The 26,331-nt window shown below is 43.3% G+C and overlaps 1 protein-coding gene across 1 annotated transcript in view; it reads left to right on the top strand.

Moving 5' to 3' along the window:
• The window catches only part of LOC134357498 (signal-transducing adaptor protein 1-like), a 130,224-nt gene that overhangs the window by 47,327 nt on the left and 56,566 nt on the right, over window positions 1–26,331 (top strand). Inside the window, exons 8-10 of the mRNA XM_063069123.1 lie at window positions 3,099–3,158; window positions 19,900–19,932; window positions 20,038–20,097. Of these exons, the coding sequence (XP_062925193.1) occupies window positions 3,099–3,158; window positions 19,900–19,932; window positions 20,038–20,097 (153 nt within the window). The remainder of the gene's footprint in view (window positions 1–3,098; window positions 3,159–19,899; window positions 19,933–20,037; window positions 20,098–26,331) is intronic.

Here is a 26,331-nt window from a genome sequence, read left to right as displayed (position 1 = left end):
CCCCAGTTGTTTACAATATATATTAATGACTTGGATGAGGGAATTAAATGCAGCATCTCCAAGTTTGCGGATGACACGAAGCTGGGCGGCAGTGTTAGCTGTGAGGAGGATGCTAAGAGGATGCAGGGTGACTTGGATAGGTTGGGTGAGTGGGCGAATTCATGGCAGATGCAATTTAATGTGGATAAATGTGAAGTTATCCACTTTGGTGGCAAAAATAGGAAAACAGATTATTATCTGAATGGTGGCCGATTAGGAAAAGGGGAGGTGCAATGAGACCTGAGTGTCATTATACACCAGTCATTGAAAGTGGGCATGCAAGTACAGCAGGCGGTGAAAAAGGCGAATGGTATGCTGGCATTTATAGCGAGAGGATTCGAGTACAAGAGCAGGGAGGTACTACTGCAGTTGTACAAGGCCTTGGTGAGACCACACCTGGAGTATTGTGTGCAGTTTTGGTCCCCTAATCTGAGGAAAGACATCCTTGCCATAGAGGGAGTACAAAGAAGGTTCACCAGATTGATTCTTGGGATGGCAGGACTTTCATATGAAGAAAGACTGGATGAACTGGGCTTGTACTCGTTGGAATTTAGAAGATTGAGGGGGGATCTGATTGAAACGTATAAAATCCTAAAGGGATTGGACAGGCTAGATGCAGGAAGATTGTTCCCGATGTTGGGGAAGTCCAGAACGAGGGGTCACAGTTTGAGGATAGAGGGAAAGCCTTTTAGGGCCGAGATTAGGAAAAACTTCTTCACACAGAGAGTGGTGAATCTGTGGAATTCTCTGCCACAGGAAACAGTTGAGGCCAGTTCATTGGCTATATTTAAGAGGGAGTTAGATATGGCCCTTGTGGCTACGGGGGTCAGGGGGTATGGAGGGAAGGCTGGGGCGGGGTTCTGAGTTGGATGATCAGCCATGATCATAATAAATGGCGGTGCAGGCTCAAAGGGCCGAATGGCTTACTCCTGCACCTATTTTCTATGTTTCTATGTTTCTATCCTCATTATATGTGGGGGACACGTTCTTCGAAGTTAATGCATAATGTGAAATCGCATAATGTGAATAATTATTTAAATGGAGAAAATAGGGATATGTTCCAGAGAGCTCCCTAAATTTGTTTTATCTGTAATTTATTCACATTTTCATACCAATGCAACACAAAAGCAGTACCAGAACATTTGTACTATATTTCATCAATTTAAGGTAATATTCAGTGCAATAAATCATAGAAAGTTAACATCCTAGGGTGTACAGTACTCACCAACAGTGGCAGGTGTGTTCGCTCCGGAAGATGAGTGGTTGTTGTGGTGTCGGTCAGCTTTACACGGATAAGGTGGATGGTTATGGTCGTCAGGATCATATCAAGCACAGCAAGGGGTGAAGGAAGACTCACAGAACTCTTAGAACTGCCAGCAGCAGAAGATTACAACGATTTGAAGAAAGTGGTGAGGGTTGTTTGCTTGGCAGCATTTTGTTTCTCAGCATAAATTTGCTTGTAGGGAAGAAGGGTTGATAGCAGGGAATGACTGAAATGCTGACTCCATTCTAAACTTGCGTCCATGTCCATCGCTATTTGTACCAAGTGTTCTGACTTCCGCCATTCCCTCACTGTTGGTAAACTCCCGGGATTTTCAAAATCATCTGTTGCTTGCAGCATCTGAGAGATAGTTCACCGTAAAAAAATACGTACACCTTGAATGTGGATTACACCTTGGTCGAGTGGTTGAATCAGCGATGTTGTGTTAGGCGGCAGGAAACGCACTGTTATGTTAGAATGAATGCTGTCCAAATGTTTAGGATGGGCTGGCGTATTGTCAAGCAACAAAAGAACTTTAAAGGCAAGATTCTGTTCCCGGCAGTAGCGTCCCAGAGCTGTGTTACCGCCAGCTGATGCCGCACTGTTTATAATTTCCAACTTTTTTTCAAGTGTTAAAGTGGTTCTCTGCCGCTCGGCTGATGGCCCAGGACATGACATTGGACGCTTAGGAGGCATAGTTAAATATTTCAAGCACAAAATCACTGCACCGTAGGTAAAACTAACAAAAGATTAAGAGCGCAAGATCGTGCATCCACACCTAGCCATAACCAATGGGAGACTGGCGGGAGTGAGATTGTGAGGTGCGTACACCTGACTTGTATTGGTGGGAAAGCAGTGTTTCTCGTCACAACGGTGAGGTGTGCGCGTGTGATTTGTATTGGTGGGAAAGCAGTGCTCCTCGCATAACTGAGTTTTGGACGCATATAAGGAGACGTTGGTAGAAATAGGTTCCTCGCATAACTGTGAATCCGCATAGTCTGAAGATGCATATAACGAGGATAGATTTGGAATGAACAACGTACTACTTGTAACTGCATGTAGCAACATACATTCGAAACTGTTGCATAGCATTTGTATGAATTGATACTTCTATGACTAATGGATTACTGTAAATGTGTTCTTGCACATGGGCAGGACGAAGAACTTCAGGAAGAACTCAGAGGGTTAAGCAGCATCTGTGGGGGTGGGGAAGGAATTGTTAATGTTTCAGTCGGAAATCCTGACCCTCTATGTTCCTCCTGCATTTGCTCCTGATTCCAACAGTTGCACTTTTCTGTCTCCAGCCTGTGACTGGAACTAAACTTTACATCTAATTCAGGACCCATGAAAAAGTTTGAGGCTGCTCTGGCATCTATTAAGGGGCAGGCCAACATTACCTGGTCTGCTGTGGGGTGTGCATTGTCTTCCAGGTAGATATTGATAGTTTTCTTAGCGATTGCCCAGCTCCCCTCAGTACTGATGTCATCAGTTTCCCTGATTGCCATTCTGACTGGCCTGACCAAGCCTAGTGCTACACACTTACCATGATTCAGCTATCATGGTCAATCATCGTCTCTTGCTGTCCACCATCAGATACCCAGTGGATTTCCCTATTATAGCTCCACATTCAAAGGTACGAGTGTAATGTCTGTTCAAACAGTTTGAGTCATGCGTGGAATAAAATGTCACTGCAATGAGCCTTGGCAGTCCCTCCTTTACTCTTCACAACTCAGTGCTGTTTCAAATGCCTTATATCGGCAACTAATGTTTCCTAATATCTATTTCAATTTTTTCACAGGAGCCAGTCGCAGAGGCCCAGCCAAAGAAGCATCTGAACCTAACTATATGAATAATGAAAGTAGGAACTGCAATATAGTTCTGTGTTTTTCTTTAGAATTTGTATTTTTCTTTCAGACAACATAGTCACAAAGAGTCTTTCTTTCTGTGTTCAGTGCTCTCTATTAATAAGATATGGCCAATGTGCTGTTGCAATTTTAGTTACTGGTTACAGTTCCACATTATCCATTTTATCCATATTCAGCAGAGAATTTGGTATTATTAAATCAAAAAGTATCTTTGCAAGTGAGCTAATCAGCCCTTTCAGAAAGTTTACTTCTCAAAACATGGCAACAAGACATCCCATGTGTCAAAGAAGAGAGGTTTTTATGTTACTCACATCACTGTGAAGACTCCTCCAGATGATGGAGTCGGCCTTCCTGTCATGGGATCAGGTGCTTTGTGAACTGCAGTTACCCAATCACCAAAGCCTCATCTGTACCAAAGGCTGTCAGTAATGAATTAAAATTATGAGATGATTCTAATGTGTAAAAGTCTTTCCTGGGTTTACTTTAAATAAGATATTTTCCATTATTTTCATTATAATATTGTCCTTGCTGAACGGCGGGTTAATGATGAGGTTATAAATTGCAAACTCTTTTCTGACATTAAATATTTACTGTTTAGAGTGGCGAAGAATAAAAATGGGAACTATAGAACATTAAGTCTATAGTTACTGGAGAGGATTGTTAAGGGTAAGATGAGTATGCACCTGGAAAGACAGGGTTGATTAGGGGCAGTCAGCATGGCTCGGAAGTGGGAGATCTGGATGAAGTTTTTCAGCTCCCTTGGATTGTGAGTAATAGGAGAGAGATTTCAAAAGAAGCAAGCGGGAGTGAAACCATAGAAACCATAGAAAAACTACAGCACAGAAACAGGCCTTTTGGCCCTTCTTGGCTGTGCCGAACCATTTTCTGCCTAGTCCCACTGACCGGCACACGGACCATATCCCTCCATACACCTCTCATCCATGGACATTCTGCATGCCACGGTTTTCTGGGTGATTAGGAACTTGGAAAGAGCCAATACAAAAGATGTTAGGTTTAAGCAGAGCGGCCACTGTGTGAGTGGGCCAGTTGAGGCTTTGGCTCATAGATGTTTGATGAGGAGAGTTGGAGGCTGGAGGTGGACTCTTTTTCCATTTAATTCTCTTTCCTTCTTGTTGCACAGTTAGAGCAGTGGGGATGTCAGACAGGAGTATCAAATGCTCCTCTTGTAGCATGTGGGAAGGCAGAGAGACCGCCAGGCTTCATGATAACTGCAAGAAGTGTATACAGCAGCAGGTTCTATCAGACCATTTTGGAGTTGGAGCTGGATTAACTCCGGATCATTTGGGGGGCTGAGGGATTGACTCAAGGTATGGGACACAGAGAAATGGGTGACTGTCTGGAAGGGGAAAGGGCATAGGCAGCCAATACAGAGTCCCCCTGTAGCAAGTACATAGCTATGGATGCTCTTTGGGATTGATCAAGGTTAGGAAAACCACAGGGTCTCTGGGTCTGTGGCTTGGAAGGGAAGTGGGGAGAAGAGACAAGCTGCAGTGAAAGAGGATTCGTTGGTTAGGGGAACACACAGGAGACTCTATGGATGAAAATGAGATTCCTGGATGGTACATTGCCCCACAGTTGCCAGGGCCAGGGATTTCTCAGATCAAGCCCACAGCATTCTTGTGGAAGGGTGAAGCCAGAGGTTTTGGTCCATGTCAGTACCAATGGCGTGTGTAGGAACGGTGATAAGTCCTGCAAAGTGAGTTCAGGGAGTTTGGTCCAAAGTCAGGGAGTCATAGAGAAGTACAGCACAGTCAATGCTGAAAAGTAAAACTGCTTACTCCCATCAACCTGCACTGGGACCATCGCCCTCCATACCTCTACCACCTATTCCCTATCCAAACTTCTCTTACACATTGAAATTGAACTTGCATGTGCCACTTTGTACTGGCAGTTTGTTCCGCACTATCACAACCCTCATTTCCCCATGTGTTCCACTTAAACTTCTCACTTTTTACCCTTAACCCATGACCTCTGGCTGTTGTCTCACCCAACGGCAGTGGAAAAAGCCCATTTGTATTTACCCTATCTAACTCCACATGATTGCACATTGGTAAACTATTATTGGGTATAATATTATTCTGTGCTTTATTATTAGTCAAGTCTACACACTGCTAAGTGTGTTTTTAAATGTTACTGCTATAATGAAAGAATTTCCCACTCAGGATCAATAAAGTGCTATTATTATTATATAAAGTATTAATATTATTATTATTTTGTGTACCTCTAACAAATCTCCTTTCAATCTTCTATGTTCTAATGATCACAGTCCTAACCTATTCAGTCCTAACCTGCACAATTTTTAATCTATTCAATATACGTATACTGTAATTGATTGATTTATTTATTCATCTCCTAGATTATGTATTGCATTGAACTGCTGCTGCTCAGTTAACAAATTTCATGACACATGCCGGTGATAATAAACCTGATTCTGATTCTCTTCAGTCTTTCCTTATAACTCAGGTCCTCCAGACCTGGCAACATCCTTGTAAATTTTTCTGTAGTCTTTCAACCTTGTTTACATCTTTCCTGTAGGTAGGTGACCAAAACTGCTGACACAATACTCTAAATTAGGCCTCACCAATGCCTTATACAATTTCAACATAACATACCAATACTCAATACTTAGATTTAAGAAGGCCAATGTGCCAAAAGCTTTCTTTGCAATCCTGTCTACTTGTGATGCCACTTTCAATGAATTATGGACTTGCATTCCCAGATCTCTTTGTTCTACCCCACTCCTCAGTGCCCTACCATTCACTGCCCTACCGAAGCTCAAATCCTTGCATTTGTCTGTATTAAACTCCAACTCCCATTTTTCCAGCTGATTCAGATCCCTCTGCATCTCTAATAGTCTTCCTCGCTACCCACTACACCCCTAATCTTGGTATCATCTGCAAATTTGCTAATGGTAAGACTCTTGGTAGTGTGGAGAATCAGAGGGATCTTGGGGTCCAAGTCCATAGGATGCTCAAAGCAGATGCGTAGGTTGACTCTGTGGTTAAGAAGGCATACGGTGTATTGGCCTTCGTCAATTGTGGAATTGAATTTAGGAGCCGAGAGGTAACGTTGCAGCTATATAGGGCCCTGGTCAGACCTCACTTGAAGTACTGTGCTCAGTCCTGTCACCTCACTCCAGGAGGGATGTGGAAACCATAGAAAGGATGCAGAGGAGATTTACAAGGATGTTGCCTGGATTGGGGAGCATGCCTTATGAAAACAGGTTGAGTGAACTCGGCCTTTTCTCCTTGGAGCGACAGGGGATAAGAGGTGACCTGATAGAGGTGTATAAGATGATGAGAGGCATTGATCATGTGGATAGTCAGAGGCTTTTTCCCAGGGCTGAAATGGTTGCCACAAGAGGAGACAGGTTTAAGGTGCTGGGGAGTAGGTACAGAGGAGATGTCGGGTAAGTTGTTTACTCAGAGAGTGGTGAGTGCGTGGAATGGGCTGCCAGCGACAGTGGTGGAGGCGGATACGATAGGGTCTTTTAAGGGACATTTAAATAGGTACATGGAGCTTAGAAAAATAGAGGGCTATGGGTAAGCCTAGTAATTTCTATGGTAGAGACATGCTCGGCACAACTTTGTGGGCCGAAGGGCTTGAATTGTGCTGTAGGTTTTCTATGTTTCTATGATCCAGTTAATCACATTATCATCCAGATCACTGATAGAGATGACAAACAACAATGGACCCAGCACTGATCCCTGCGGCACTCCATAGTCACAGGCCTCTGGTCAGAGAGGGAACCATCTACTATTACTCTCTGGCTTCTCCCATAAAGCCACTGTCAAATACAATTTACTATCACATTCAGAATGACAAGCGGCTGAACCTTCTTGACCAGCCTCCCATGTGGGACCTTGTCAAATGCATCGCTAAATTCCATGTAGACAATATCCATTGCCTTGACTTCATCCACCTTCCTAATAACTTTTTCAAAAACTCCTGTAAGATCGGTTAGACATGACCTACCACAGACGAAGCTATGCTGACTATCCTTAATTAGTCTGTGTTTATCCAAATACTTATGTATCTGGTCCCTTTGAATACCTTCCAATAACTTTCCCACAACTGATGTCAGACTCACCAACCTATAATTTCCTGTTTTCTGTTTAGAGCCTTTTTTAAACGGTGGAACAACATTGGCTATCCTCTGATGCCTCTCCTGTTGCTAGGGATGTTTTAATGCCTCTGCTAGGGCCCTGCAATTTCTGCACCTGCTTCCTGTAGGAGGGAACACTTTGTCAGGCCTTGGGGATTTGCCTCAGGATAGCAAACTTCTTCTCTGTAATCTGTACAGGGTCCATGAAGTTAATGCCACTTTGCCTCACTTCTACAGACTCTGTATCCATATAACCATATGGTTATATCTCCTGAGTAAATACAGATGCAAAGAAGGTATTTAAAATCTTCCCCATCTGTTTTGGCTCCACACATGGATTGTCATTATGATCTTCCAGAGGACCAATTTTGTCCCTAGCAATTCTTTTACTCTTAATGTATCTGTAGAATCCCTTAGGATTCTTCTTTACCTTGTTTGCTAGGGCAACTTCATGCCTTCTTGCTTTATTTCTTCAGTGTTCACTTGCATCTCTTGTACTCCATAAGCACTTCATTTGTTCCTACTTGCTTATACCTGCTATGCACCTCCTTTTTTCTCTTATCCAGGACCTCAGTATCTCTTGAAAACTAAGGTTCCCTACAATTGTTATCTATACCTTTTATTCTGACAGCCACATACAAGGTTTGTACTCTCAAAACTTTGTTTCTGAAGGCCTCCCACTTTCCAAATATACCTTTGTCAGAAAGCAGCCTGACCCAATCCGCACTTGCTGGATAATTTCTGATAACATCATAATTGACCTTTTTCCAATTTAGAAACTCAACCTGTGGACCAGAACTATCTCTTTGAATATCTAATTTTAAACGAATGGCATTGTGGTCACAGGATGCAAAGTGTCCCCCTACATAAACTTCTGTCACCTGCCCTGTCTCATTCCTTAATAGGAAATCAAGCATTACACGCTATCTTGTTGGAACTTCTTATGTACTGATGAAGGAAACTTTCCTGAACATATTTAACAAACTCTATTCCATTTAGTCCTTTTACAACAGGGGTCCCCAACCTTTTTTGCACTGCAGACTGGTTTAATATTGACAATATTCTTGCGGACCGGCCGACCGAGGTGGGGGGGGGGGTGTGGGTAGGGCTGCTAACAGACAAGAGTAGCAGTCAAATACGTTGGGTTTACCCAGAGAAAGACTACAATGACCATGATGCATGCGTGACCTGTGCATGTGTGTACCTGCCGATTTTTTTTCTGCAAATCGTTTTGGCGATTCTGTTCAGGAGGTGGGGTGCTAATCATGACCGGAATATAGGTGATAAGTGGCTAATACACCCAGTTTCGTTTCTAAAAGGGTTTATCTAACGAATTTAATATTAAACACACAGCGCATATTTTCCTCGCATGAATATAGTGATAAGTCAATTGACAGGGGAGGACAGGGGAGCTTGAAGTAAGTGTTGAACGAACTTCCAGTAGAAGTGGTAGAGGCAGGTTCAGTATTGTCATTTAAAGAAAAATTGGATAGGTGTATGGACAGGAAAGGAATGGAGGGTTATGGGCTGAGTGCAAGACGGCAGGACTAGGAGAGAGAAGCGTTCGGCACGGACTAGAAGGGTAGAAATGGCCTGTTTCTGTGCTGTAATTGTTATATGGTTATATAAGTCACTTATAAGTCAATAGCATCATAACATTTTAAGTAATGTTTGGATATTGAACACACAGCACATATTTTCCTCGTATGAACATATAAAATCATTGCAACACACCAATATCGCTGAATCAGTGGGAGCCCTGGGCTTGTTTCCCTGCAACAAGACGGTCCCATCGAGGGGTGATGGGAGACAGCGATACTCGAAGGGGGTTCCTTATGTCCAGTCTATTCTGCAATTTAGTTTTCGTTGCATTCATTGCAGAGATATGTTGGAAATTGAAGCAACGTTTTCAGTGCTTTCATGGCTACCTCAGGATATTTAGCCTTGACTTTGATCCGGAATGCCGGCAGAGATGTTATGTCAAGCATACTTTTCAGCCCACCGTCATTTGCAAGCTCGAGGAGTTGCTCTTCTTCCTGCGCTGATATGGATGACGCGCAGGTAATGATCTCGTGTGTGTTCAAGTTCAACAGTGGGTGTGACAGGGAATGAGGAAAGGTGAAGCTGGCTCATATCATCAAATCATATTGTTCCCTCACGGCCCAGTAGCACATGCTTTGTGTACCGGTACCGGTCCGAGGCCCGGTGGTTGGGGACTGCTATTTTACAGTATGTGATTCCAAGTCAATCTGTGGGAAGTTAAAATCACCTACTATAACAAACTTATGTTTCTTGCAACAGTCTGTGATCTCTTAACAAATTTGTTCCTCTAAATCTCGAGGACTGTTAGAACTGTTAGAAGTTAAAGGACAGTGTTGTGGTCTCATGATTGCCAGGTGCTAGCAAAACCAGAAATAGGAAGATCATACAGTTTAACATGTGGCTAAGGAGATGGTGCAGGAGAGAGGGCTTCAGATTTTAGATCATTGGGCTCCTTTCCAGGCAGCGTAGTTTGCGGGCTGCGGAGTGAGCCGGGAGCAGAGTGAAGGTTAAGGGCTTTAGCTCAACGGGCTTAGGCAGAAACGGGTGAGGTGAGGAAGGTTTGGTATTCATTTTTTGTTGTTATTTGAGGAGAGGGGGAAGTATGAGTGTGAGGGCAGCTTGTTGTTCTCGGTGCCGGATGTGGGAGGTCGTGGAGTCTCCAAGCCTACCGGACATCCACATCTGCACCAGGTGCATCGAGATGCAGCTCCTAAGGGACCGCGTTAGGGAACTGGAGCTGCAGCTCGATGACCTTCGTCTGGTCAGGGAGAGTGAGGAGTTGATAGAGAGGAGTTACAGGCAGGTGGTCACACTGGGGCCACGGGAGGCAGACAAGTGGGTCACGGTTAGGAGGGGGAAGGGGAAAAATCAGGTAATAGAGAGTACCCCGGTGGCTGTGGCTGTGCCCCTTGACAATAAGTACTCCTGTTTGAGTACTGTTGGGGGGGACAGCTTACCTGGGGGAAGCAACACTGGCCGTGCCTCCGGCACAGAGTCCGGCCCTGTAGCTCAAGAAGGGTAGGGAAAGGAAGAGGAGGGCAGTAGTAATAGGGGACTCAATAGTTAGGGGGTCAGATAGACGATTCTGTGGGCGCAGTCCGGAGACCTGGTGGTAGTTTGCCTCCCTGGTGCCAGGGTCCGGAATGTTTCTGATCGCGTCCAAGAGATCCTGAAGTGGGAGGGAGAGGAGCCAGAGGTCGTGGTACATATAGGTACCAATGACATAAGTTGGAAAAGGGGAGAGGTCCTGAAAGAAGAATATAGGGAGTTAGGAAAGGAGTTGAGAAAAAGGACCGCAAAGGTTGTAATCTTGGGATTAAATGTGTGACTGAGGGATTGGAGCAGGGGGCAGGGATTCAAGTTTTTGGATCATTGGGACCTCTATTGGCACAGGCATGACCTGTACAAAAAGGACGGGTTACACTTGAATCCTAGGGGGACCAATATCCTGGCGGGGAGATTTGCGAGGGCTACTGAGGTGACTTTAAACTAGAATGGGTGGGGGGAGGGAATCAAATTAAGGAGACTAGGAGATGGGAGGTTGGTTCACAAATGGAGAAGGCAGGTAGGCGGTGTGTGAGGGAGGATAGGCAGGGGACAGAGATCAGGAGCAATCAGACCAAAGATGTAGGGGAAAAGGAAAAAAAGATAACAAAGTTGTTTGCTCCATTAAGGATAAACAGAGAGTGGGAGGTGGAGAGTTTCTTAAATGCATCTATTTTAATGCTAGGAGCATTGTAAGAAAGGTGGATGAGCTTAGAGCATGGATTGGTACCTGGAAATATGATGTTGTAGCTATTAGTGAAATGTGGTTGCAAGAGGGGTGTGATTGGCAACTAAATATTCCAGGATTTTGTTGATTCAGATGTGATAGAATAGGAGGGGCAAGAGGGGGAGATGTTGCATTGCTTGTCAGAGAAAATATAACAGCGGTGTTCTGGCAGGATAGATTAGTGGACTCGTCTAGGGAGACTACTTGGGTGGAGTTGAGGAATAGGAAAGGTGTAGTGATGCTTATAGGGGTGTATTAGAGACCACCTAATGGGGTAGAGAACTGGAGGAGCAAATTTGTAAGGAGATAGCAGATATTTGTAATAAGCACAAGGTTGTGATTGTGGGAGATTTTAATTTTCCACACATAGACTGGGAAGCCCATTCTGTAAAAGGGCTGGATGGTTTGGAGTTTGTCAAATGTGTGCAAGATAGTTTTTTGCAGCAGTACATAGAGGTACCAACTAGAGAAGGGGCAGTGTTGGATCTCCTGTTAGGGAATGAGATAGTGCAGGTGACGGAGGTATGTGTTGGGGAGCACTTCGGGTCCGGTGATCACAATACCATTAGTTTCAGTGTAATTATGGAGAAGGATAGGACTGGACCTAGGATTGAGATTTTTGATTGGAGAAAGGCTAACTTTGAGGAGATGCGAAAGGATTTAGAACAGCGGTCCCCAACCACCGGGCCACAGACCGGTACCGGCCCGCAAAGCATGTGCTACCGGGCCATGAGGAAATGATATGATTTGACGATATGAGCTAGTTGCACCTTTCCTCATTCCCTGTCATGCCCACTGTTGAACTTGAACACAAGCAAGGTCATTACCCGTACATCATCCATGTCAGTGCGGGAAGAAGATCAACTCCTCGAGCTTGCAAATGACGGTGGGCTGAAAAGTATGTTTGATATAAAATCTCTGCCGGCATTCCGGATCAAAGTCAAGGCTAAGTATCCTGAGATAGCCATGAAAGCACTGAAAACGTTGCTTCAATTTCCAACATATCTCTGCAATGAATGCAACGAAAACTAAATTGTGGAATAGACTGGACATAAGGAACCCCCTTCGAGTATCGCTGTCTCCCATCACCCCTCGATGGGGCCGTCTTGTTGGAGGGAAACAAGCCCAGGGATCCCACTGATTCAGCGATATTGGTGTGTTGCAATGATTTTATATGTTCATACGGGGAAATTATGTGCTGTGTGTTTAATATCCAAACGTTACTTAAAATGTTATGATGCTATTGACTTATAAGCGACTTATATAACTATATAACAATTACAGCACGGAAACAGGCCATCTCTACCCTTCTAGTCCGTACCGACCGCTACTCTCACCTAGTCCTGCCATCTTGCACTCAGCCCATAACCCTCCATTCCTTTCCTGTCCATATACCTATCCAATTTTTCTTTAAATGATAATATCGAACCTGCCTCTACCACTTCTACTGGAAGTTCGTTCAACACTTACTTCAAGCTCCCCTGTCCTCCCCTGATAAATTGACTTATCACTATATTCCTGTGAGGAAAATATGCGCTGTGTGTTTAATATTAAATTCGTTAGATAAACACTTTTAGAAACAAAACTGAGTGTATAAGCCACTTATCACCTATATTCCAGTCGTGTTTAGCACCCCCCCCCCGAACAGAATTGCCAAAACAATTTGCAGAAAAAAATCGACAGGTACGCGCATGAGGAAGTCACTCATGCGCACTGGTGCCTGCGCAAGGCGACATTGTCATTGTAGTCTTTCTGTGGGTAAATACAACGTATTTGACTGCTACTCTTGTCTGTTAGCAACCCTACCCACCCACTCCCCGGTCGGCCGGTCCACAAGAATATTGTCAATATTAAACCGGTCCGCAGTGGTTGGAGACCCCTGATTTAGAAGGAGTGGATTGGGACAATTTGTTTTATGAGAAGGATGTAATAGAGAAATGGAGGTCATTTAAAGGTGAAATTTTGAGGGTACAGGATTATTATGTTCCTGTTAGGTTGAAAGGAAAGGTTAAAAGTTTGAGAGAGCCATGGTTTTCAAGGGATATTGGAAATTTGGTTTGGAAAAAGAGAGGGATCTTCAATAAATATAGGCAGCTTGGAGTTAATGAGGTGCTCGAGGAATATAAAGAATGTAAAAAGATTCTTAAGAAAGAAATTAGAAAACCTAAAAGAAGATACGAGGCTGCTTTGGCAAGTAAGGTGAAAATAAATCCAAAGGGTTTCTACAGTTATATTAACAGCAAAAGGATAGCGAGGGATAAAATTGGTCCCTTAGAGAATCAGAGTGGACACCTATGTGCGGAGCCAAAAGAGACGGGGGAAATTTTGAACAATTTCTTTTCTTCGGTATTCACTAAGGAGAAGGATATTGAATTGTGTAAGGTAAAGGAAACAAGAAGGGTAGTTATGGAAAGTATGACAATTAAAGAAGAGGAAGTACTGGTGCTTTTAAGGAATATAAAAGTGGTCTCCGGGTCCGGACAAGGTATTCCCTAGGACTTTGAGGGAAGTTAGTGTGGAAATAGCAGGGGCTCTGACAGAAATATTTCAAATGTCATTAGAAATGGGGATGGTGCTGGAGGATTGGTGTATTGCTCATGTGGTTCTATTGTTTAAAAAGGATTCTAAGAGTAAACCTAGCAATTATCGGCCTGTAAGTTTGATGTCAGTGGTGGGTAAATTGATGGAAAGTATTCTTAGAGATGGTATATATAATTATCTGGATAGACAGGGTCTGATTAGGAACAGTCAACATGGATTTGTGCGTGGAAGGTCATGTTTGACAAATCTTATTGAATTTTTTGATGAGGTTACTAAGAAAGTTGACGAGGGTAAAGCGGTGGATGTTGTCTATATGGACTTCAGTAAGGCCTTTGACAAGGTTCCACATGGAAGGTTAGTTAGGAAGTGCAATTGTTAGGCATTAATATCGAAGTAGTAAAATGGATTCAGCAGTGGCTAGATGGGAGACTCCAGAGAGTAGTAGTGGATAACTGTGTGTCAGATTGGAGGACGGTGTGTACCGGTGTGCCTCAGGGTCCAATGTTGTTTGTCATATTTATTAATGATCTGGATGATGGGGTGGTAAGTTGGATTAGTAAGTATGAAGATGATACTAAGATAGGTGGCGTTGTGGATGATGAAGTAGGGTTTCAAAGCTTGCAGAGAGATTCAGGTCAGTTAGAAGAGTGGGCTGAAAGATGGCAGATGGAGATTAATGCTGAAAAATGTGAAGTGCTACATTTTGGTAGGACTAATCAAAATAGGATATACATGGTAAGTGGTAGGGCACTGAAGAATGCTGTAGAACAGAGGGATCTGGGAATAATGGTGCATAGCTCCCTGAAGGTGGAATCTCATGTGGATAGGGTGGTGAAGAAAGCTTTTGGTATGCTGGCCTTTATTAATCAGAGCATTGAGAATAGGAGTTGGGATGTAATGTTGAAATTGTATAAGGCATTGGTAAAGCCAAATTTGGAGTATTGTGTACAGTTCTGGTCAGTGAATTATAGGAAAGATGTCAATAAAATTGAGAGAGTACAGAGGAGGTTTACTAAAATGTTGCCTGGGTTTCATCTCCTAAGTTACAGAGAAAGGTTGAACAAGTTAGGTCTTTATTCTTTGGAGCTTAGGAGGTTGAGGGGGGCTTGATAGAGGTGTTTAAAATTATGAGGGGGATTGATAGAGTTGACGTGGATAGACTTTTCCCATTCAGAATGGGGTAGATTCAAACAAGAGGACATGATTTTAGAGTTAAAGGGCAACAGTTTAGGGGTAACATGAGGGGGAACTTCTTTACTCAGAGAGTGGTAGCTGTGTGGAACGAGCTTCCAGCAGAAGTGGTTGAGGCAGGTTCGATGTTGTCGTTTAAAGTTAAATTGGATAGATATATGGACAGGAAAGGAATGGAGGGTTATGGGCTGAGTGCAGGTCAGTGGGACTAGGTAAGAGTTCGGCACGGACTTGAAGGGCTGAGACGGCTTGTTTCCATGCTGTAATTGTTATATGGATATACGGTAAGGTGGACCCAGACAGGCAGGAGAGTTTACACCTCAAGTGGAAGGGGACTAATATCCTTGTGGGAAGGGTTGCTACTGCAGTTATGGGTGAATGGAACTGAGGTGCCAGAGCAAATAGTGGAAAGATTGTGGCAAAAGGTATTGTTCAGCCTAAGTACAAAGTCAGGATTTAAAGGTGGAGCATGGTGGGACGAATATCCTGTGTTATATGTAAATTACAAAGCAAGGAGTATTGTAGGAAAGGCAGATGAGCTGAGGGCATGGATCAAACATGGAATTATGGCACTGTAGCTATTCGTAAGACCTGGTTGCAGGAGCAGCAAGACTGGCAGCTCAGTTGTCCAGGTTTCCATTCATCAAACGTGATTGAGTGGGAGGGGTTAAGGGGAGGAGGATTTGCATTACTAACCAGGGAAAATGTCATGGCAGTGCTCAGACAGGACAGGCAGTTGAGCTCATTTACTGAGGTGGATCTGAGGAATAAGAAAGATATGACCATGCAATTATCATTCCACTCTTCAAGAAGGGAAAAAGGCAGAAGAAAGGAAACTATAAGTCAGTTAGTATGACTTCAGTGGTTGGGAAGATGTTGGAGTTGATTATTAAGGACGAGGTCTCAGGGTACTTGGAGGCACATGATAAAATAGATTGTAGTCAGCATGGTTTCCTCAAGGGAAAACCTTGCCTGTCAAATCTATTGGAATTCTTTGAAGAAACAACAAGCAGGATGGACAAAGGAGAATCAGTTGATGTTGTTTTCTTGGATTTCCATAAGGTCTTTGACAAAGTGCCACACATGAGGCTGCTTAACTAGCTATGAGCCCATGGTATTACAGGAAAGTTTCTAGCAGATAAAGCAGTGGCTGATTGGCTAGAGGCAAAGAGTGGGAATAAGAGATCTTTTTCTGGCTGGCTGTCGGTGACTAGTGGTGTTCCACAGGGGTCTGTGTTGGACCGATTCTCTTTACGTTATTTGTCAATGATTTGAATGATGGAATTGATGGCTTTGTTGTCAAGTTTGCAAATGATATGAAGATAGGCGGAGGGGCAGGTAGTTTTGAGGAAGTAGAGAGGCTACAGAAGGACTTAGACAGTTAGGAGAATGGGCAAAGACACGGCAGATGGAATACAATATCAGGAATTGTATGGTCATGCACTTTGGTGGAAGAAATGAAAAGGTTGTCTATTTTCTGAATGGAGAGACCGTAAGGTACAGAAGCAGAATTAGGCCATTCAGCCCATTGAGTTTGCTCCACCATTCGATCTTGACTGATTCTGAATCCACCCAACCTGTCTTCTTGCCATATTCTTTGATGCCCTGACCAATCAGGAAACTATCATCTTTCACCTTAAAAATATCCATGGACTTGGCCTCCACTGCAGCCTAAGACAGAAAATTCCACAGATTCACTACTCTGGCTAAAAAAAATTCCTCCTTGTAGTAGATTGTTGCCTCTCTAACTGGAGATCTGTGACTAGTTGTGTGTCTCAGGGATCCATGTTGGGTCCATTGTTTCTCATCTATATTAATGATCCGGATAATGAAAAAGAATCTAGTGCAGGGGTCCTACCACTGAGCGAGGAGTCCTTGGAACCTAGGGTGGGAACTCCTGATTTAACACTGTGCCGGCGTATATGATGAATGAACTCTTTAAACCGAAGGTTAAGATTGACACCTGTACCCAGCCAGAAGCCTGAAAAGAGTTCATTTGATCGGATGATAATATGGTAAACTGGATCAGCAAGCTTACAGGTGACACCAAGACTGGGGGTAGAGGAAAGTGAAGAAGACTATCAAAGCTTGAAGCGGGATCTTGACCAGCTGGAAAATTGGGCTGAAATGGGCAGATAGCACTTAATGCACACACGTGAGGTGTTGCACTTTGGGAGGGCTAACCAGGGTAGAACTTACATGATAAGCATTGAAGAATGTGGTAGAGCAGAGGGATCTGCGAATTCAAGTTCATGACTACTTGAAAGTGGCATCACAGGTGGATAGGGTTGTAAATAAAGCTTTTGGCACATTGGCCTTCATAAATCAAAGTATTGAGTACAGAAGTTGGTATGTTATGTTGAAGTTGTATAAGACAGTGAAGACTAATCTAGAGTAGTGTGAGCAGTTTCGGTCACCTACCTACAGGAAAGATGTCAATAAGATTAAAAGAGAAAATATACAAAGATCTTGCCAGTACACAACATCAACCAATTCTTTGTCTATCCTACTTGTTACTTCTTCAAAGAATCCTAACAGATTTTTCAGGCAAGGTTTCCCCTTGAGGAAACCATGCAGACTATGGCCTATTTTATCATGTTCCTTCAAGAACTGTGAGATCTCATTCTTAATAATCAATTCCAACATCTTCCCAACCACTGAGGTCAAAATAACTGGCCTATAGTTTCCTTTCTTCTGCCTCTCTCCCTTCTTGAAGAGTGGAGTGACATTTGCAATTTTCCAGTCTTCTGGAACTATTTCAGAATCTAGCGATTCTTGAAAGATCATTACTAATGCACCCATGATCTTTTCAGCTACCTCTTTGAAAACTCTGGGGTGTACACTATCTGATTCAGGTGACTTACCTACCTTCAGATCTTTCAGTTTCCCAAGCCATTATGGTAACTTCACACACTTCATGCCCCCTGATCCCTGGAAATTATCCACCATACTGCTAGTGTCTTCCACAGTGAAGACTGATGCAAAATAGTTATTTAGTTTATCCGTTATTTCGTTGTCCCCATTACTATCTCTCCAGCATCATTTTCTAGCAGTCCAATATCCACTCTCACCTCTCTTTTACACTTTATGTATCTGAAGAAACTTTTTGTATCCTCTTTCGTATCCTCTTTAATATTATTGGTTAGCATACTTTCATATTCCATCTTTTACCTTCTTAATGAACTTTTAGTTGCCTTCTGTTGGTTTTTAAAAGCTTCCCCATCCTCTAACTTCACACTAATCTTTGCTCTATTTTATGCCCTCTCTTTGGCTTTTATATTGGCTTTGACTTCTCTTGTTAACCATGATTGTGTCATCTTTCCTTCAGAATACTTCCTCCATCTTGGAATATATATATCTTGTGCCTTCCGAGTTTCTTCTAGAAATTCCAGCCATTGCTGCTCTGCCATCATCCATGCCAGTGTTCTTTTCCAATCAATTCTGGCCAAATTCTCTCTCATGTCTCTGTAATTCCCTTTACTCCACTGTAATACTGACACATATGACTTTAGGTTCTCCTTCTCAAATTTCAGGGTGAGTCCGATGATATTATGGTCACTTTCCCCTAAGGGTTCTTTTACCTTCAGCTTTCTAATCAATTCCAATTCATTGCACAACAACCAATGCAGAATAGCTGATCCCTTAGTGGGCTCAACCACGAGCTGTCTCATAGACACTCTAGAAATTCCCCCTCCTGGAATGCAGGACCAACCTGATTTTCCCAACCTACCTGCATATTGAAATCCCCCATGACTATTGTAATGCTTTTGACATGCATTTTCTATCTCCCATTGTAATTTGTAGGCCACATCCTTACTACTGTTTGGGGGTCTGTATACAACTCCCATCAGGGTCTTTTTACCCTTGTAGTTCCTTAGCTCTATCCACAATGATTCAACACCTTCCTACCCTATGTCACCTCTTTCTAACAATTTGATTTCATTTTTTACCAACAGAGCAAGGCCACCCCTTCTGCCTTCCTGCCTGTCCTTTCGATACATTGTGTATCCTTGGACATTAAGCTCTCAGCTATAATCTTTCAGCCATGATTTAGTGATGCCTACAACGTCATACCTGCCAATCTACAACTGTTCATCTACCTCATTCCGTATACTGCACGCATTCAGATGCAACACTTTCAGTCCTGTATTCACCCTTTTTGATTTTGTCTGACCATACTCAACCTTTAAATTCCTAACTTTGTCTGAGGTCTTACCAACCTCGCCACTAACTGCTCTGGCACTCTGGTTTCCATCCCCCTGCAGCTCTAGTTTAAACCCCCACCGTACAGAATTAATAACCTTTCTCACTAGGACGTCAGTCCCCCTCCAGTGCAGGTGCAAACCATCTCTTCTGTACAGGTCCCACCTTCCCTGAGAGAGAGACTAATGATCCAAAAATCATGCCCTTCCTCCCATACCAACTCCCTAGCCACATACTAAACTGTATAACTTCCTAGTTCTGACCTCACTAGCATGTTGCAGGGTTAGCAATCCTGAGATCACAGCCCTGGAGGTCCTGCCCTTCAACTTAGCACCTAACTCCCTGAACTCCCTCTGTAGAACCTCATCACTCATCCTACCCATGTCATTGGTACCTACATGTTCCATGACCTACACAGTCACAGCATTTGGTGCGTAGTTTGAGGTACTACTTGAGCATTCAGGCGGCAAAGTTTCTGTTTGGTATTTATAACCCATGTAATACAGTTTCCCAGTGTTAAATATGAGTGAAACATGAGTTTTGTGTGCTATGAGATAGCTATTCAATGTTTCTTAATATTATAGAGCTCTGATAGAGTGTAGGACATCGAAAATAAAATGGCACAGCTAGGCCTTTCATCCCACCATAACACCATTCAACCTGTACACCAGCCCTGCCTGTATGTGCTGTCTCTCAGCTTCCTGTCTGTTCATCTAAATGCTTTCAAAACATTGTCGTTTCTGTTTGTATCACCTCCCTGATAGTGCATTGCAGGAACCTATGTGTGAGGAAAATCTTTCCTCCTTTAAACTGTTCCCCTAATGCAAGTCACTTACTATAGTGTTTGTATCTGTTTCAGTTCTTGAAAAACTGAACCACTTGAACCTAGCAGGTAAGTGGAGAGAATTACTTTTGTACCTAAATTCGTAATAAAAAACTTTCATATAACGATTACAAATTTTAAATGGCTTTTAATATTTTGTTTGTCTTAATATAGATGACAAGCCACCCAGTTACACTGCTCCAAAACCATGGTGCCTACAGCATCGTACCACCGGTAATCTTCATCCTCCACTTTCTTTTCTTGTGCCGTTGAATAAATTTATTGACATGTCACAGTATGAAAAATGCACCTATATCCTTGGTAAAAGCAGTCGATGATTTAACTTTCTTTCTGTCACTATTGTAGCTAAGTATTATTAATTAATTTATTAAAAATGGGCCATTTATTTAAATTCAGAACTTTGGGACAGTGATTTCACAGCATTTTCTCTCTGTTCCATTAGATCCTTGATCTCCCATTGGACTTAACATTCCTTCCTTCAGCTAATAAAATTCCACCAAAATAATGTGAAGCAGAAATGGCCAACTGTAGCCATGGCAACTGAAAAAAAAATGAGTTGAGACTGATTGCATTTTGCAGTTCTCTGTCCAGATGATCTCATGCAGTATCATAAGGCCATTCAAGTATTGTTTTCAATGTAATGAGGGTATCTGCCTCTACCAATGTTTTGGGCATTGAAATCTAGACCCCACCATTTATTGTGCGCAAAGACTTTTTATCAACTCCTTTTAATCCTTCCACCAATTACTTTTCTGATATGTACCCCGGTGGCTGTGCCCCCTAACAATAGGTACTCCTGTTTGAGTACTGTTGGGGGGGACAGCTTACCTGGAGGAAGCGACAGTGGCCGTGCCTCCGGCACAGAGTCTGGCCCTGTAGCTCAGAAGGGTAGGGCAAGGAAGAGGGGGGCAGTTGTGATAGGGGACTCGATAGTAAGGGGGTCAGATAGGCGATTCTGTGGACGCAGTCCAGAGACCCGGATGGTAGTTTGCCTCCCTGGTGCCAGGGTCCGGGATATTTCTGATCATGTTCAAGATATCCTGAAGTGGGAGGGTGAGGAGCCAGAGGTTGTGGTACATATAGGTACCAATGACATAGGTAGGAAAAGGGAAGAGGTCCTGAAAGGAGAATATAGGGAGCTAGGAAGGGAGTTGAGAAAAAGGACTGCAAAGGTAGTAATCTCGGGATTACTGCTTGTGCCACGCGACAGTGAGAGTAGGAATGTGATAAGGTGGAGGATAAATGCGTGGCTGAGGGATTGGAGCAGGAGGCAGGGATTCAAGTTTTTGGATCATTGGGACCTCTTTTGGCACAGGCGTGACCTGTACAAAAAGGACGGGTTACACTTGAATTCTAGGGGGACCAATATCCTGGCAGGGAGATTAGCGAGGGCTACTGAGGTGACTTTAGACTAGAATGGTTGGGGGGTGGGAATCAAATTAAAGAGGCTAGGCGTGAGGAGGTTAGTTCACAACAGGGGGATGGGAACCAGTGCAGAGAGACAGAGGGGTGTAAAGTGAGGGTAGAAGCAAAAAGTAGTAGGGAGAAAAGTAAAAGTGGCAGGCCGACAAATCCAGGGCAAGCATTAAAAAGGGCCACTTTTCAACGTAATTGTATAAGGGAGTTGTAAAAGAGCGCCTGAAGGCCTTGTGTGTCAATGCAAGGAGCATTCGTAACAAGGTGGATGAATTGAAAGTGCAGATTGTTATTAATGATTATGATATAGTTGGGATCACAGAGACATGGCTCCAGGGTGACCAAGGATGGGAGCTCAACGTTCAGGGATTTTCAATATTCAGGAGGGATAGACATGAAAGAAAAGGAGGTGGGGTGGCGTTGCTGGTTAAAGATGAGATTAACGCAATAGAAAGGAAGGACATAAGCCAGGAAGATGTGGAATCGATATGGGTAGAGCTGCATAACACTAAGGGGCAGAAAATGCTGGTGGGAGTTGTGTACAGGCCACCTAACAGTAGTAGTGAGGTCGGAGATGGTATTAAACAGGAAATTAGAAATGTGTGCAACAAAGGAACAGCAGTTATAATGGGTGACTTCAATCTACATGTAGATTGGGTGAACCAAATTGGTAAAGGTGATGAGAAAGACGATTTCTTGGAATGTATGCGGGATGGTTTTTTGAACCAACATGTCGAGGAACCAACTAGAGAGCAGGCTATTCTAGACTGGGTTTTGAGCAATGAGGAAGGGTTAATTAGCAATCTTGTCGTGAGAGGCCCCTTGGGTAAGAGTGACCATAATATGATGGAATTCTTCATTAAGGTGGAGAGTGACATAGTTAATTCAGAAACAAAGGTTCTGAACTTAATGAGGGGTAACTTTGAAGGTATGAGACGTGAATTAGCTAAGATAGACTGGCAAATGACACTTAAAGGATTGACGGTGGATATGCAATGGCAAGCATTTAAAGATTGCATGGATGAACTACAACAATTGTTCATCCCAGTTTGGCAAAAGAATAAATCAAGGAAGGTAGTGCACCTGTGGCTGACAAGAGAAATTAGGGATAGTATCAATTCCAAAGAAGTAGCATACAAATTAGTCAGAAAAAGTGGCTCACCTGAAGACTGGGAGAAATTCAGAGTTCAGCAGAGGAGGACAAAGGGCTTAATTAGGAAGGGGAAAAAAGATTATGAGAGAAAACTGGCAGGGAACATAAAAACTGACTGTAAAAGCTTTTATAGATATGTAAAAAGGAAAAGACTGGTAAAGACAAATGTAGGTCCCCTACAGACAGAAACAGGTGAATTGATTATGGGGAGCAAGGACATGGCAGACCAATTGAATAATTACTTTGGTTCTGTCTTCACTAAGGAGGACATAAATAATCTTCCAGAAATAGTAGGGGACAAGGGGGTCCAGTGAGATGGAGGAACTGAGCGAAATACATGTTAGTAGGGAAGTGGTGTTAGGTAAATTGAAGGGATTAAAGGCAGATAAATCCCCAGGGCCAGATGGTCTGCATCCCAGAGTGCTTAAGGAAGTAGCCCAAGAAATAGTGGATGCATTAGTGATAATTTTTCAAAACTCATTAGATTCTGGACTAGTTCCTGAGGATTGGAGGGTGGCTAATGTAACCCCACTTTTTAAAAAAGGATGGAGAGAGAAATCGGGGAATTATAGACCGGTTAGCCTAACGTCGGTAGTGGGGAAACTGCTGGAGTCAGTTATCAAAGATGTGATAACAGCACATTTGGAAAGCGGTGAAATCATCGGACAAAGTCAGCATGGATTTGTGAAAGGAAAATCATGTCTGACGAATCTCATAGAATTTTTTGAGGATGTAATTAGTAGAGTGGATAGGGGAGAACCAGCGGATGTGGTATATTTGGATTTTCAAAAGGCTTTTGACAAGGTCCCACACAGAAGATTAGTGTGCAAACTTAAAGCACACGGTATTGGGGGTAAGGTATTGATGAGGATAGAGAATTGGTTAGCAGACAGGAAGCAAAGAGTGGGAATAAACGGGACCTTTTCAGAATGGCAGGCAGTGACTAGTGGGGTACCGCAAGGCTCAGTGCTAGGACCCCAGTTGTTTACAATATATATTAATGACTTGGATGAGGGAATTAAATGCAGCATCTCCAAGTTTGCGGATCACACGAAGCTGGGCGGCAGTGTTAGCTGTGAGGAGGATGCTAAGAGGATGCAGGGTGACTTGGATAGGTTGGGTGAGTGGGCAAATTCATGGCAGATGCAATTTAATGTGGATAAATGTGAAGTTATCTACTTTGGTGGCAAAAATAGGAAAACAGATTGTTATCTGAATGGTGGCCGATTAGGAAAAGGGGAGGTGCAATGAGACCTGGGTGTCATTATACACCAGTCATTGAAAGTGGGCATGCAGATACAGCAGGCGGTGAAAAAGGCGAATAGTATGCTGGCATTTATAGCGAGAGGATTCGAATACAGGAGCAGGGAGGTACTACTGCAGTTGTACAAGGCCTTGGTGAGACCACACCTGGAGTATTGTGTGCAGTTTTGGTCCCCTAATCTGAGGAAAGACATCCTTGCCATAGAGGGAGTACAAAGAAGTTTCACCAGATTGATTCCTGGGATGGCAGGACTTTCATATGAAGAAAGGCTGGATGAACTAGGCTTGTACTCGTTGGAATTTAGAAGCTTGAGGGGGGATCTGATTGAAACGTATAAAATCCTAAAGGGATTGGACAGGCTAGGTGCAGGGGGATTGTTCCTGATGTTGGGGAAGTCCAGAACAAGGGGTCACAGTTTGAGGATAAGGGGGAAGACTTTTAGGGCTGAGATTAGGAAAAACTTCTTCACACAGACAGTGGTGAATCTGTGGAATTCTCTGCCACAGGAAACAGTTGAGGCCAGTTCACTGGCTATATTTAAGAGGGAGTTAGATATGGCCCTTGTGGCTACGGGGATCAGGAGGTATGGAGGGAAGGCTGGTGCAGGGTTCTGAGTTGGATGATCAGCCATGATCATAATAAATGGCAGTGCATGCTCGAAGGGCCGAATGGCCTACTCCTGCACCTATTTTCTATGTTTTCTATGTCCCTGGTAACTGGTCTTGACTGAAAAGAAGTATTTCCTGTTTACTCTAATTCAGCCTCTTAATTGTTTATGCTCATTTATGCTTATTGGCGGGAGGAGAGAGAGCAGCGTGTCACGCGTGCGCAGCCCTCCGGTGAAAAATGATATCGTATCTATTAAATAGGGGCCGTGGACAATTCTGATTTGATGGAGACAGACGTGAAAGCACAGAGGAACATCTGGAGAAATTTCTGAAACGCTCGTTCGCTGCTGTCGTTACTGCGCGGTCGGGAATCTTCCGGAGGGAAGGAAGGCCTCAAAATCCCCGGCTTTGCCTGCTGTTGGCGACCGAGATTGAGGTCGAATCGTTCGGACAGAGATGGTGCTCAGTACTCAGTGTCGGAGAGCTGATTCGGAGGCTCGACGTTTTTGGACGACTCAGAGTCGGACTGTGGTCGGGCATGGCAGGGAGAGTTTTTCTTCCTTCTCCCGTCTGCGTGAGGTGTGGGACATTTGAGAGACTTTGAACTTTTTACTGTGCTCATGGACTTCATCAAGTTATGGTATTGTTGCACTGTTGTAACTATATATTATAATTATGTGGTTTTGTCAGTTTTTTCAGTCTTGGTCTGTCCTGTGTTTTGTGATATCACACCGGAGGAAATAATGTATCATTTCTTAATGCATGCATTACTAAATGACAATAAAAGAGGACTGTGTGTCTTCATAATCTAATAGTTTTTATGCAGCATCAGATCCGGAGTAACAATCACTTTGTTCTTCTTTACATTCCTGTACTTTAAAAACAAACAATGCCGAATCTTCGATAAATTCATATACCCATTATTTATTTATTTGTTTGTTTGTTTGTATTTTATTTAGAGAGACGGGGCCGAGGAGGCTCTTCTGACCTGACAATCTGCACCGTCCAGCAACCCATCTATTTAACCCTAGCCTAATCACAGGACAATTTACAATCACTAATTAACCTACTACACCTTTGGACTGTGGGATGAAACCAGGGCAACTGAAGGAAAGTCATGTGGAGAATATACAAACTCCTTCCATACAGTGCCAGAACTGAACTCTGAACGTTGTGCCTGGGCTGTAGCAGTGTCGTGCTAACAGGCATGTTACCATGGTGCCATCAGCTAATTCTGTTCTAAAACGAAACATCGCCAATGTTGCTTTTCTTTCACATGCTGACCACATCTTTGCAAATCTCCACGCTAGTACTAAGACATCCCTTGGTTAATATCTTTACAGAATCACATTAAGGGACTTCTTGACAAGGCCTGTGAAATGAAAAATCTACATATGCTGGTAATAACTATAATAATAATAATAATAATAATGGTAATAATAACTGAAAATGCTGGAGATACCCGGCAGGTGCTGAGAGATTGTTGTTCTTCTCCGCGCCTTGTGGTGCTTTGGGCCACAACCTTGCCATTTCTTTAGCACTTTTTTTCTGTTTTTATGAGGCTCAATTGCTAGCTTGATGCTCAAACCCAGCACAGATGGAAAGTATGCAAAGAGCCAGTCAGATTTGAACCCAGGACCGCTCACCTCAAAAGTCCGGTACAAATGCCACTACTCAACTGGCCAGCTAAATGCGTTGCAGAGAGAGAAAAAAAATTAATGCTTCAGGTTAAGGCCTCTTCGACAGGACTGGAAATTTGAGAAAGCAAACATGCAAATTGGAGAACGGAGAAGAGGGAACAAAGGGAATGTGTGTAAAACGGTATCAATAAAAGCTTACAAGACATTTTCCAACCAGCGGCAGAGGCTGAGGGGAGACCTGATGGAGATTTATAAGATTATGAGAGGCATCGATAGATATCTTTTTCCCAGGGTAGGAATGTATAATACCAGAGGGCATTCATTGAAGGTGAGAGGGGGTAGATTCAAAGGGGATGTGAGGGAAAA

Source organism: Mobula hypostoma, chromosome 16 (genome assembly GCF_963921235.1).
Source record: "Mobula hypostoma chromosome 16, sMobHyp1.1, whole genome shotgun sequence".
NCBI classification, from domain to species: Eukaryota; Metazoa; Chordata; class Chondrichthyes; order Myliobatiformes; family Myliobatidae; genus Mobula; species Mobula hypostoma.
The sequence above is the reverse complement of the archived record's forward strand: the minus strand, read 5'-3'. Positions and strand labels throughout refer to the sequence as shown.